Source organism: Mytilus trossulus, chromosome 10 (genome assembly GCF_036588685.1).
Source record: "Mytilus trossulus isolate FHL-02 chromosome 10, PNRI_Mtr1.1.1.hap1, whole genome shotgun sequence".
Classification (NCBI taxonomy): domain Eukaryota; kingdom Metazoa; phylum Mollusca; class Bivalvia; order Mytilida; family Mytilidae; genus Mytilus; species Mytilus trossulus.
In genome coordinates this window covers 53,140,384-53,155,870 of record NC_086382.1, presented here as the reverse complement: position 1 = coordinate 53,155,870, position 15,487 = coordinate 53,140,384, and the positions used below count along the sequence as shown (strand labels likewise).

At 31.6% G+C, this 15,487-nt stretch overlaps 1 protein-coding gene across 1 annotated transcript; it reads left to right on the top strand.

The window, feature by feature from the left end:
- The first annotated feature begins 2,644 nt into the window (after nucleotides 1-2,644).
- On the top strand, nucleotides 2,645-11,148 carry LOC134686336 (uncharacterized). Its single transcript, XM_063546008.1, has 6 exons — nucleotides 2,645-2,824; nucleotides 4,948-5,097; nucleotides 5,671-5,826; nucleotides 8,126-8,269; nucleotides 9,128-9,277; nucleotides 10,982-11,148. The coding sequence occupies exons 1-6, from the start codon at nucleotides 2,683-2,685 to the stop codon at nucleotides 11,050-11,052; spliced, it is 813 nt and encodes a 270-aa protein (XP_063402078.1). The 5' UTR covers nucleotides 2,645-2,682; the 3' UTR covers nucleotides 11,053-11,148.
- The last annotated feature ends 4,339 nt before the right edge of the window (nucleotides 11,149-15,487 follow it).

Here is a 15,487-nt window from a genome sequence, read left to right as displayed (position 1 = left end):
AATGAAAGAACAATAAAACACGTTGTTAAGATGATAAACAACATCAGTACGCAGAATCTATACATCAAGACCATCATGTATTATTTGTAAAGTTGAAACGGAATATTTATCAACAAGGTCTTAGTACCTTCTGACGAGACGTTCTTTGACATACCCCTGGTTCATCAACCTTCTACTCAGACACTGATGACGTTGACAAAGTAAGATATATTAATACTGAATGTTAATTTGATATAAGATTGCCTTTCATAATCAACGTTGTTGACTAGGGTGTATAAAATTTATTTTTGCAAAAGAATTCATAACTACTTGAAGACAATGTTCGTGAAGTTCCTGTAAACGCTGAGTGACAGTCTCCTCAGAGGAGCAAATCTGCTTTACTATGAGAGCTTGACTGTACGGGATACTTTTTGTACAGTGATTGGAGTGACAGCTTTGGGGAGAAAAGAACTGATGTTGATATCACACCGACCTTTATAGATTTAGTTGTGTCTAAGAATGATATTTTTTAGAGTTGGAAATTTTATATGTAAATTATATTGACAAGAGGGCTAATGTTTGCATGTCTGATATAATCATCCAATTTTGGTGGGATTCAATCCATTTCATGTCAACATTATCAATGAAACGAAACTCAGACAGGGGTTTGGATAAAAATAATGCAATTACTTGTTTCTCTAATTTGCCCATGCAAATATTGTCGTAAGACGGTGCAATTTCCGTCTGCTTTCGATGTTTCGTTTATCTGAATCTGTAAATTTGCGGAGGCAAGTTTTTTTTTAATAAACGCCATACTTATATCAAATTGTACACAAGAAACTAAAATTTGAATTATACAAGACTAACAAAGGCCAGAGGCTCCTGACTTGGGACAGTCGCAAAAATGCGACGGGGTTGAACATGTTTATGAAATCTCAACCCTCCCCCTTATATCTCTAGCCAATGTAGAAAAGTAAATGCATAACTATAACATCTTCATGCCTTATATATCATGTACTGTAGTACGCCGCTAGATTAAAACTGACGTGAAAAGGTAACACATGGCAAGCGAAGCTCTTTTTTTGAGAGCCCAGGTGGTCGTGTGGTCTAGCGGGACGGCTGCAGTGCAGGCGATTTGGTGTCACGATATCACAGTAGCATGGGTTCGAATCCCGGCGAGGGAAGAACCAAAAATTTGCGAAAGCAAATTTACAGATCTAACATTGTTGGGTTGATGTTTAGACGAGTTGTATATAAATATTGTTTGGTTGATGTTTAGACGAGTTGTATATATATATATGAATATATACAACTCGTCTAAACATCAACCCAACAATGTTAGATCTGTAAATTTACAGATCTAACATTGTTGGGTTGATGTTTGGACGAGTTGTATATATATATAATGTTAGATCTGTAAATTTGCTTTCGCAAATTTTTGGTTCTTCCCTCGCCGGGATTCGAACCCATGCTACTATATATATATGAAAAGAAGTTAACCCGTGTCATGCCAACAACTGGTTTTTGAATAAATGTGTTTAGTTCCGATGCATAGACCCTATAAGCGAATCAATAGTAACGCCAAAATATGCAATCTTTTATCAACCCACCATTTTTTTCCTTAAAAAAATTACCTGAACCAAGTCAGGAATATGGCCATTGTTATATTATAGTTCGTTTCTGTGTGTATTACATTTTAACGTTGTGTCGTTTGTTTCCTCTTATTTTTGAGTGTAAATTCACATTGCGATAAGACGTGTCACGGTACTTGTCTATCCAAAATTCATGTATTTGGTTTTGATGTTATACATGTGTTATATTTGTTATTCTCGTGGGATTTTGTCTGATGCTCGGTCCGCTTCTGTGTTTGTTACATTTTAGTGTTATGTCGTTGTTCTCCTCTTATATTTAATGCGTTTCTCTTGGTATTAGTTTGTTACCCTGATTTTGTTTTTTTTTCCATGGATTTATGAGTTTTGAACAGCGGTATACTACTGTTGCCTTTATTAATGACCTGACAAAAGTATAGTTACAATATCCCTTCTTAATAAGTTTATTTAAAGGTTTTGTTCGTTTCTAAGGTGGAAACTGACATATTTGTGCTTTATAAAAAATACTTCCATAAAACATTAGATGTAAAATACCTGAACATATAAGAAGTCTGTATGTTGAGCTATATTTACGAATGATGTCCTTATACCGATGATAAAATTTAGTAAATGTTTTGACTAGTTTGTGATATCGAAAGCCCTGGTGTAATATTTTTGAGTGAAACATACATTTCTCTAGTTAAAATCTGAAACATTGTTACATACACGAGCGAATCGTACAAGTTGAGATATATAAACACCAAAAGATGTCGACAAGCGAACGTCATCATCTAAAAATCGATAATTAACGATAGGAAATGAAAAATCATCTCTTTTATAATAAGTTTTAGTATTAAGCTTTCCGTTTGCGATAATAGATATTAAGATCGAGGAAAGGGCAGTGGTCATTATTAGTATAAGCTTTATTTAAAGTTAGTGCAACAGGATAATGTATATATATTTTTTATTATCAAGATTTAATTTGTGAATTGGTTTATTCTAAAATACAATCAAAGTGACTTTATATATTTTGATTCTGAGAAGACGCAACAAGGAAGTGAATCATAGTTATTTAAAGACGTTCATTTAAAACATTTTGAACGCAGTTTTAAGCATGGAGACGTTAGTAGTTGCATGTCTTATTGCTGCTGTTGGTGTGTTTATCCTGGACATGGTTTCCCCAAAGGAGAGGGTTTCCTCAAAGGAGCAACCAAATGATCTGAAATGGGTAGCGGTGGGATGTATAGCAGCAGCAGGTAAAACAACTTAAAATTTTAAGATTTGACATGTATCGACTGCTTTCATCAATATGTTGATAATCGTTTTAAAAACAACGTTACGATATATGGTAAATAGAGTTGATGTTTTTGTTTTGTCAAAAAGTCATGCTTTCGAATTCTCGATTCCAATTTTATATAATTTCTGCGAAATATACTTTAACCAATACAGAGATTTTCATTTAGATATTGTTTTATCCCCCCTTTGTTTTAATATGCACAATTATGACAACCAAATGATGATTGCTTTGAAATACAAAATACAATTCAGCGAATTAAATACCTAAATATACACAAAATATTATGGTGGATATTACTAAGTATTAATTCAAAACCTTACACTAACGATACACAACAAACTGTTTAATTTTCTAGGAATCTGTTTGATATGTAAATTAATTTTTTTTAAAACAGGATGTCATGATCATTTAATTAAATACCAACTACAATTGCAGACATGACCGAATCTTTTATGCATTTATCAGGTAATTTTAAAGGTATTTGTTTAAAGACAATACACTAAGAGATCATGATTACATTTTCTGACTTCCATCTAAATGACTGCAATATGAAGACATTAAGAATATCCTTGACACTTTTTGTATATATATATTATTTTGAATAAAACGTCGATAAAAAAGAAGCGAAAACAAAATAGCTTTACTTTTATATGTGAAGCTGAAATTTATATATTTACTGTAAAAATGTGGAATTTCTTTCACCAACCCTAATCTTCATTATTTTTACATTATATATTACTAATTGCATGACATGTTATTGTGTGCAAATTTGTTAAGCCTTGGCCAACGAAATATTTATGGGAACAAAAGTTAAAAAGTTAAACATGCTTGGGATTTTTTACTATTTTTGTTACATACTCATTTTGCGGTAAATAATAATAAAAAAAAAGCCTATACGTTTTACATGTACACATGAAGTGATGAAATCATATTATTCCCAGAGGGACTGTATTACTACTAATGTAGGTCTACATGCAGAAGTATCGATTAAGCCCTTTCAAAACAACACTTAAACCAATGTACTCATCTGTGTTGTCAGATAATTCTGAGAACTCTTAAAACCAATTTCTTTTGTATTCATTTCTTATTTTCAAAAGTCTTGAATGTATAATAAAACTCAAGGTATGGTAGCTGTGTGTATATGCTAAGTAATGTGTCATGTTACGAAACAATGATTCAATTTACGAATGATATAGACAGTTCAATTATTGGAATGTTAATTTTATTTGTATTTATTTAAGAATTGAATGTTTCCTTTTGTAAATTCGTTGGGGTGTACAAGCGTTCACCGAAGTACATTTTGTATTTAGTGCGAAAACGCTTCATTCTTACAATGTGCCCACGGTCAACGCTTTTCCAACCCTATGAAATTACTAAAAGAAGCATGCAATACCTATAAATACAATGTTTTTCGCTATGATGATGAAAAATCGTAGCGGCTACGTATCTGCTATCAATATCTATATAGAATTATAGGATAGCTACACGTTCAATACTGTAAATTCAGAAATTATTGCGAGGTTTTTATTATTGCGAATAATGCGACAGAGTTGTAAACACAATAAATAAAACTCGCATTTTGTAATATTTTAACTGAATAAAGCATGACTTTTCACCAAATCGTTAAAATTAAAATCGCATTTAAGTTGGAATTGACAAAATCGCAATTATAAATGCACGCGATAATTTCTGAATTTACAGTAGTCATAAATCTACGTAGCCCTGTGTAGCCGCTACGCAGCCCTGTCCATTTTTTTGCGATAGTTAGCACGTATTATCGTGAATGTTAAACTTCATTGGGATGTGAAGGTGAATTTTAGTCTGACGCAGAAGCGTCATCATCCAATCAAAATAACGATTTTTTTCGGAATCATACATCTAATGTAATTATTTAAAATAAAACAAAACTGTTATACGCAATCACCTGTTTACACAGATATAAAGGTAAGTTATTGTGTTTAACTTAATACAACACTTGTGATGCATCAGGTGGTTCGTTTAATGCTATATGTCATTCGGAAAAGACACACCAGGAGATTAATACACTTTATTCTAATACTGGTTTTTTTCATTTATTTACAGCATTGTTCAAGTTTGTTCATACCATGGAAACAATAATGATTTTGTGTCTACTTGCTGCTTTTGTTCTTGTTTTCATAAACTTGTTTTACCTTAAAGAGAATAAAAATGTGTATCTACATTGGATTGCCATTGGATGTATAGCCGTAGCAGGTAAATTACAAACATTTAAACCGTAAGCATACCGTCCCTGGGCTTTCAAAAAAATAGTAAATCGCTGATTTTCAACACCTAAAAACTCAAACACAGGCTTTGAAAATTTGGTTGAAATGTTTACCTCAAACAGTTAGACTTTGAACATTGCTTGTTATTAAGAATTGAACGATGGACAGTTAGTGCCTTATCTAATATTCTTAGACATAAAGATATATCAAAGATTCAAATGTACGTCGATTGTCACCTGTTCTCAAATGAAGACAGAAATTATCATTATACACATGTTTTCTTTGGATGAAGTTGTTAGTGTAGATTAATACACAAGGGAAAAAATATAACCCAAGACGAAGTCGTGAATGACATACGAAATTGGCATAAAGCATAATAAAAAGAATTATTACAACTCGTTTGCTTTAGAAAACTTTTTCCCATTAATGTAACCTTAGACTATATTCAAGTTAAATTATGAAAGATACAATATGGCAATGATGTATTGAAATGATCATGTTGGTCTAGTATTTCTACATTGTAATACATTGTTGGAGGCAATTTATATTTATATTTTCATAGCACTGTTAAAGGCAGTTTTAACCATGGGAACATTTGTAGTTTTGTGGTTTATGTTTGCTGCTTGTGTCGTCAGCGTGCTGACCTACCTGCTGTCTAATCTCTTAAAAGAAGTACCTAATCTGAAATGGTTACCTATAGGATTTTTAGCAGCAGCAGGTAAAAATTATCAAAATCTGATAGCTTCAGATAATCATTTAAACTTAATAAAAATGTGGCAACAATTTTTAAAACCCGTTAACCACGAAAGGTCAAAGAGATGGAAAAGGTGATGCGAAAACTATTAAAGAATAAGTAAAGACAAACTTATACCGCTATAATAAAAACAACATACAATAGTAAAAAAACACCATATACATGTATATCGAAAGAAAATTTTATTGTGTTTATACATTCCTGGCGTTCAGCGATTTTGATTGCGCAATTATCTTAAATGTAAATCAAGGACTAACGAAATCCTTTATCAATTTATATTTTGAATTCACTAGCATTTGGTAAATACTACTGCTGGTGGACTGTTATTTATCGAAGTTTATTATCACATCAATAATGAGTGCTCTTGTAACGATATCATTTTTAGCTCGTTTATATTTCATGAAATTATACTCTTATCTAAGGATCTAACTCACTCAGGCAAGTTCACATATGCATCGATGTACTTGAGTATTTGTATTGGTCCTTTTTGGTCATATAGCTCACTATCTTTAAACATATTATTTCTTCATTGGCTTTCAAATCTTTCATTGTTTGTGATGAAGATCAATCGGAAATGAACCCCGAACGCATGAAAAAAAAGAAAAATACGATAACAGGCTGAACATTTTATACGCCATACTAGCGTTCCGTCTACAAAAGACTCACAATTAAAGCTTAAATGAAAAAAAAATAAAAAGTGGAATAAAGTACGAAGTTGAAAAGTACTAAAGGACATAGTTTCGAACGCGTTTTGCAAATAACATTTAAGGTTATATTAAATGTTTATTTAACGCATCATGTAAATGTAACGGAATTTGATGAGACTGTTATTAAATGGAGAGGGTTAGCGCTATAGAACCAGGTTTAATCCACCATTGTCTACATTTGAAAATGCCTGTACCAAGTCAGGAATATGACAGTTCTTGTCCATTTGTTTTTGATGCGTTTTGTTTTTTGATTTTGCCATGTGATTATGGACTTTCCAAATTGATTTTCCTCTGAGTTCAGTATTTTTGTGATTTTACTTTTTACATATAAAAAAGGAGATGTGGTATGATTGCCAATGAGACAACTATCCACAAAATACCAAAATGACACAAACATTAACAACTATAGGTCACCGTACGGCCTTCAACAATGAGCAAAGCCCATACCGCATAGTCAGCTATAAAAGGTCCCGATAAGCAATGTAAAACAATTCTAACAAAAAAACTAACGGCCTTATTTATGTAAAAAAATGAACGAAACACAAATATGTAACACTTAAACAAACGACAACCACTGAATTACAGGCTCCTGACTTGGGACAGGCAATATTACAGTTGTTGAATGCACTTAATATTATGGAAAATTCCTAATAGTAACGTTTAGGACTCTGTTGGATTTTTTCAAATGAAATAAAACATATAGTATAAATTGTTCTTTTTTAATCTGCGATAGAAATCTAATTAGGCTTTTAATATTTTGTTTGATTTCAAACTCTAAGGATCGGCATGTCTTCCAAATATCCACATATTTTTGAATATGCTCTACAGCACATATTCAAATCTTCTTTCACAAAAGTGCTAAACAAAACCTATTCGTACTGAAAATACTTCTGACACACACATCGTGATATTTTAAGTAATAGCATAGACGATATTTTAAAAGAAAACATATATTATACCAACTTCCTCTTGTAAGTGCTTCATGAAAATGTAAAAATAAAAATACTTTTGTGTGACAATGAGACACCTGTCATTAGCAGAACCAGTACCGCATAGCAATTTATGAAAGGCAAAATGTGACAAAAATAAAACAATTTAAACAATAAAACTAACAGTCTAATTTATGCATAAAACAATTAACATAATTATATAAGAAATAAAGCAACAAACTACAACCCCTCTGAATTACAAGCTCATGACTTGGAAAAGGTACAAATGTCATGAATGTGGCTAGATTAAATATTGACATTCACATGAGTCTTTACTTTAATCTTGAATATTTTCTCAAGCCTAAAATAAAGAAAGACAAACGCATGTGTTAGCTTTTATATTTAATGTAGTAATGCTTAGAGAAAACTCATTAGAGCACGATATATTCTGCTTTTGTTTAGTTGGGAGTGAATGTTTCAAAATAAAGACCAGCATATGTTAAAGTTTATATTATAGTGTACGTTATTCAAGTTAGATAAGAAAACAAAATAACATGGAAGCGATGCACAGTTTTTACGAAATAAGTTCTTTATCTTTAATTCTTATTCATTTTTGTTTATTTTAAGGTTTAATCCAAACATCTCTAACGATCGGACCACCTGGAGCTGCATGTTTTCTTGTTGCTTATGTTAGTGTATTAATGCTATTGTTCTACTTTGAATATATAAAAGTACCAAGTTTGGTGGCTAATGGACTTAAAAAAGCAACAGGTAAATTTTTTAAATGTTATAGCTAACGAAATATCGTTATTTCGTTAATATTATAAATACTTTAACCACAAGCGGTAAACAGAGCTGACGGTCAAAGTGGAATGTTAATGAAGGGATGATATTGACTCAATATTTCCATGAAATGTAAGCTCAGTAATAAAAGTTAACATCTCAGGCATGACAAAATATTATAAAGGTATCTGACAAATACAAAATACAAAATCAACAAGTTCTGGCACAGTAGAACAATAAGGGTTTCGGTATGATGTTTAACAGTGCACTTTAATAAAGAAATCAGTAATTCGTCTCAATTATATTAAAAAAATCTTTTGCTTCAAACGACATTGCCCACTGATATAGACCATCATGATTATTTGTTTAGGAGTTAATCCGATCCATGTATATGAGCTTATTGTAGAGACCATGATTAGAATCATGTAGGTAAACGTGCGTTTCGTCTACAAACGATTCATTGATGAAGTTTGAATCAAAAATGCTAAAAGGTAAAATCACAAAAATACTGAACTCTGCAGAAAATTCAAAAAGGAAATCCCCTAGTCCATTTGCAAAACCAAAAGCTCTAACACTTCAACCTAAGGTCGAAAAAGTTTAAGAAACGTAAAATGAAGTACTTAATTGAAGATGTAATAACCATTTGATTTAAAATTACTACATTTAATCTAAATATTGTATGTTTTTAACAATTTAGAAATGCTTATAGACCTGAAAGATGGATCAAAAGTAAGATATCATTCAGTTTTATATTCTTTACAAACAATATATCACACTTATTTTTTTATCTTTATCTTAACTTTGGTTAAACTCAATTTCAAACTTCTCTTATTGATATACTTTAAGAATGGTTCGAACTAATTCAAAACAATGGCGTCCCTGTGTTATTGTTTATGATGGCCGCTTTTATCGTCGTTATCCTGATATTCTTTGCCCTGAAAGATATACCAGTTTACAAATGGATTGCCTCTGGATGTATAGCAGTAGCAGTAATTGGTATGTTTTTACAGTAGTAAATGTATTTTAAATTATCGTTATTGTGTAACTAAAAGAGACGAATATTTTAAAGACAAATAATTAATGACAAAAGTAAAAATGAGGGTCAATTTTTTTAATTTTCAGAAGCACATCTGAATCAATTCCAGTTTCGATTATTAATGACTTATCCTATTTATTTTAAATAATGTTTAATATTTAGGTATTTTGTTCTAATTGTTTAAAATTTTAAACACATAATAATTCGTAAATTAAAACATGTGATTGATGGGATGTTAATGAAGAGGAGGAGACTTAATATTTCAATACAAATCTGAAGTAAAACCCCCTAATACCTTGTTTAACGAAACGAAGGAGGTTTTACCAAGTTCAAGGAACGAGGAAGCATATACGCGAAAATAACATACCTCCAACGATATTATTTGCATAGATATGCTTTTTCATGAAGTTGACATTTAGCAGCTTAATGTCAAAAGATATAAAGGCTGGTCTGAATCATCAATCGTCAGACAAACTTGGTTGGTCGTTTCGCTCCAAATACAACTTATTACTGGCGATCTAAACATAACAACGTGAAAATTTCCGAAAGGTGATTTCTTCTGGTCCTAACTTTAGAGAACTTCAACACATCAATTAGAATAACTTTTCACCAAAACAGATTTTATAGAATTTAAAATTACAAGTAGATATTTATATATATATATTTATGAACTAGTACCATAGTATAAGGGTCGCTGAACTTGTTTTCTTCTCCAAAATATTCTATTTATTCTTTTATAAATCACGTTTTAATATAGAATTGCACCTGCAGGATTGATGTCCAAAAATAAACCTTTTGTATTTGTGTACGATTCACATACTTGCCTCTTTAAATGACATCGAGAATATTTGGCATACCAAAAAGTCATCAGGAAATCTGCACAAAAAAGGAAAACATCTTAAGATTGTGCATGTACTATTGTAATAAATAATTTGCCTCTTGAGAATAATGAGGTAGGGGATAGTTGTCATTTCTTCTAAGAGATGTATGGATATGATATTATAACAAATACAATATAAAAAAGAGGTGTGGTATAATTGCCAATGAGACAACTGTCCACAAGAGACCAAACTGACACAGATATTAACAACTATAGGTCACAGTACGGCCTTCAACAATGAACAAAGCCCATATCGTATATTCAGCTATACAAGGCCCCGATAAGACATATAAAACAATTCAAACAAGAAAACAAGAAAACTAACGGCCTTATTTATATAAATAAATGAACGAAAAACAAATACGAGCACATAAACAAACGACAACCACTGAATTACAGGCTCCCTACTTGGGACACACACATACATAAATACAAGTTTTTTAAGTGAGAATCCTATCTGTAAATATTGCTTAACAGATGACGTCATTCCATGAACACTAGAACAAGCGTCCAGTCTGGCTCACAAAAAAATCATAAAACTATTTTCAAACAAAATGTATCTCGTAACATATTGAATTTGGATTATAGCACTTTATAGCCTGCTGCAATACTTGTTATTAACTATGTGACTTTTCATTATAAGTAGGATATGACCATCATTCAAATTGATTAAAATTATTTCAAACGAAAATGTGGAGGGGGTTTATTTTATTTAGAATTTAGCAAGTTAATGAACCATTTACCATCTGCTTACAAATTTTAACTCAGTTTTGATATTTTTTAGTGGCATTAATCTGGATTTGGGTGTCTCAGCAAAGGGACTTATCATCGAACACTAAGACTTCGAAGAAATAGCAATATTTTAGTGTGTAGAGAAATTAGTTTGATTCACGAAGATATATTATTTCTGTATTCATTCTGTGATAATAAATAAAGGTTGTGTTTTTTTGATTTCAATGAATTATTGCACAAACAAATTTTTATTGACTGCCATATACAAATGCAAAACTATCTGGTGAAATAAATAAACAGGCATACTATATCAATTTTTCGGTAATGGCCATCGTCTTATTAGATATTCGAAAAATTTCAAAAGCGGTGAATGAGTATGGAAAAGCTTTATAGATAATCGTCTAAGTAAACGCGATCCTTTCGCTACTTTTAGTATTATTGTTCATATGTTATTGGTTACGCTCTCATTAGCACCGTACGTGGTAATTGAATAAAGCATTTTATTAAATAATATTAGCAAATAAGCCCTAGTACGCCTACGAATAAATAAAGGCAACAGTAGTATACCGCTATTAAAACTCATAAATCCATGGACAAAAAACAAAATCGGGGTAACAAACTAAAACCGAGGGACACGCATTTAATATAAGATTAGAACAACGTCACAAGACTAAAATGTAACACACACAGAAACGGACCAAGCATCAGACAAAAATTCCACGAGAATAACAAATATAACATTGAAACCAAATACATGAATTTGGGATAGACAAGTACTGTGACACGTCTTATCGCAATGTGAATTTACACTCAAAAATAAGATAAAGCAGCATGTGCATACTGAAAACGTTCAACATTTAATATTGTTCTTTGAACAGGACCAAAACGAAAAAAACAGGGCCAATATAGAAAAAAGCGGGGAAAAAGTCGTATTGGCCCTTGGACTAATACAGGACGTTTACTTCCGGTTTTCAATTTTCTTACGCCATTACTCAACTTTAAAAGTATCGTTATGCATAAAGACGTTAGTATTATGTTTTCAAAATTAAAATCATAAAAAAAGATTTTGGTCACTTTACTTTTTTGTAGATCTTACCTTGCTGATCATTTTTGCTGTTTACAGTTTATCTTTATCTTTAATAATATTCAATATAATGACCAAAAACTGCAAAATTTCCTTAAAATTACCAATTAAGTGGCAGCAACCCAACAATGGGTTGTTTGATTCATCTGAAAATTTCAGGGCTGATAGATATTGAGCTAATGAACATATTTACCCCTTGTCAGATTTTCTCTAAATGCTTTCGTTTTTGAGATATAAGCCAAAAACTGCATTTGACCCCTGTGTTCTGTTTTAAGTAAGGGCGGCCCTGTTTTTTGACGGATCAAAAATCCAAGCGCACACTTTGTGCAGGATAATCTAAGGAACAATCATGCTAAGTTTCATCCAAATCCATTCAGTAGTTTCAGAGGAGAAGATGTTTGAAAAATTGTTAACGACGACAGACGACGACGACGACGACGACGTCGACGACGACGGCGAAGGACGCCAAGTGATGAGAAAAGCTCACATGGCCTTTTAGGCCAGGTGAGCTAAAATTGATACCAAGAACAACGGTTGAAATTTGCAGAAAATTGTTTTGATAGTTTTAAATGAAACTAGAAAATGAGGATTAACGTATCTGATCAGCCTCTTAAAAGATAATAGTATTATAGCTTGAAGTTCAAATGCTTTTACCGTCTCTATCTATTGTCTACAGTTTAATATTTGAAAATTCCCGTGAATATTAAAACTACAAAAAAAACTCCGAGGGAAATTAAAATGGCAAAATCAAAAGCTCAAACACTTCATACGAATGAATAACTACTGTCATATTTCTGACTTGGTACGGGCATTTTCTTCAATCTATTTTGGGTCTTTTTGTTTCTTTTTTGCCATACCGTTGTCAGTATATTTTCGAATTATGAGTTTTGATATCTATGAGTTTGAATGTCTATTTACTATTTTTCGCCTTTTTCATATACCATATTTGATAGAGTATAATACAGAAAGAATATTTTTGTAGTAAAGCAAACATCCTTCAATTTGACAATTACATACCGATCAAATTACCTCTAGGACATTTGTGTGTCTACCTTTAAGACATTTGAAGTTTAATCGACTACGAAATCAAAAATGTCATACATTGTCCGAAAAAAAAATCAATTCTCTCGATTATTTATTTGTGTTACTTTCACAGTACAGCAAAATAAAAAGTACTCATACACAATTGAAACAAACTTAAGGAACGCCTTTCTTTTGACGTTAACTTTAAGCTGTTACCAAATGTGTTTTTAATAAATCTCTATCTTTTATAATTACACAATTACCCATCAATTTCTGTATATATTGAATCATCATAAGCAGGATTGTCAGAATAGATATGAATATGCGAAATTATGTGTGTACCCCGTAGAGGTTCATACTGATTCAAAAGTTCGTGCATTGTATTTTCGCATCCAACATTTGGTTTTAAGATAATATCGTAGTTTGAAACGTCTTCGTAGATTCCAGACGTCCGAATACTTTCGTATTTGTTCAAAGTATGTTCATTATCACTATTGAAATTTTCTATACCTATGTATTCGTGATATAGAGATGAATCATTCCCATTTGCATTAACGGTCTGTGTGTTCCTGGTTGAAGTTTGGGATTCTTGTTTATTACGACGACAAATCTTCATAAAAACAATTGACAAACAAACGATTGTCAGAATAAATCCAGCAACGCTTCCAGACGCTGTCGATATAACCAAGGTTCCAAAAGAAGAATGGTATACCTCTTAAATGGACAAAAAATATATATTTACGCTAATGATGACAACAAGTACAAATAATTCATTTTAAAACATAAAAATGTACTTTAAATTCTGCAATTTCAAAACATAAGTCGTGGCAACAATCTTGTATAATTTCACCAAAAAACTCATTACTTTCTAGTAAATGTTGTTTTTGTGCATTTTACCCTTGAGTCGGGTTGTTGTCTCTGTGACACAAAGTCGATTCCTCGTTTCCATTCTCTATTTTATTTCTAGTCGATAGTTTTTTCCTAGGCAATCGGCAAAAGGGACGAAAGATACAAGATGGACAGTCAAACTGATTAATTAAAAAACGGACGTAATACTTAACTCCAGAACATAAAACATGACCTAAAATTGAAAAATCTTACAAGACTAACAAAGGCCAGGGGCTCCTGACTTGGGACAGGCGCAAAAATACAGTGGGGGTAAAACATGTTTTATGAGTTCTCAACCCTTCCCTTATACCTGTTACCAATTTAGAAAAGCAAACTAACAACAATTAGAACAGTTAAACTCAGTTTAAATGAAGTGCGAGTCCGGATCCGATATCAGAATAGGTAACAAAAGAAACTAAATAAAATAACATGATACATGAATTAACAAAGGACTACTAGCAGTTACTGACATGTCAACTCTAGACCTCAATTAACTGATTGGAAGAGTATGTTCATTTTTGTGCCTTGTAAACATTATTACAGTTAAAGAATGGATGTGAAATACCTGAAGGTATAAGAAGTCTGCATGTTGATGTATATTTACGAATGATGTCCTTGTACCAATAGTAAATGTTTCAACTATATTGTTTTATCGAAAACCCGGCATAATATTTTTTTAGTAATACATAAATTTCTTTCGCAAAACTCTTAATACAGTGTTACAGTCACGAGCGAATCGTCACGTTGAGATATATAAAGATGATGACAAAGGAACTTTACAAACTAAAAATGGATAGTTAACAATAGGTCAGCTTCCCGTTAATGAAATAGATATCAAGATCCAGGAAAGGGCAGTGTTTTTTGGCTAGTATTAACTTTATTTATAGTTAGTTCAACAGGATTAATCTCTTTAGTGTTTATAGTGATGTTATCCTTATTTAGAGCCAATAAATCATCCAAATATCTAAAAGTTTTATTATATTTTGGTTGTTTCAGATTTGTTCCAATAGGTCCGCAATAAGTCCACAATAAGTGGTGCACAGTTCGTCCCCATTGTAATTCCGATAACTTGACAATATACAGAACAAAACGAACAAAAATGTAATCTAGTAAAAAATTCAAGGGCAGTTATAGTATAAAGCATGTCCAATTGACATACTTGTAGCTCTTTTGTTATTTTTTTATTAAAAAAATGAACTATGAGAGTTTGAACATATATATATTCGCGTGAGGAATTTTTCAAATGCCAATTTAATAAGGTGTGTGATTTTTTCTTGATAAGAATATGAGGCAAGTGGTATTTAAAGTAGCAAAATCTAAACTTTGAACAGATTCCAAAATCATCAGTATAAGTATTCAAATCAATTACGTCCAACGAATTTTCGACACTCCAAAAGTAATAAATTCCACTAATTTCAAATTGCTTATTTAGACATTTTATTGGATTAGATAAAGTGTGTCAATTCACGATATAAATAATTATAAATACAGTTAACTCTATTTATTCACGTTATAAATAATTATAAATACAGTTAACTCTATTTATTCACGATATAAATAATT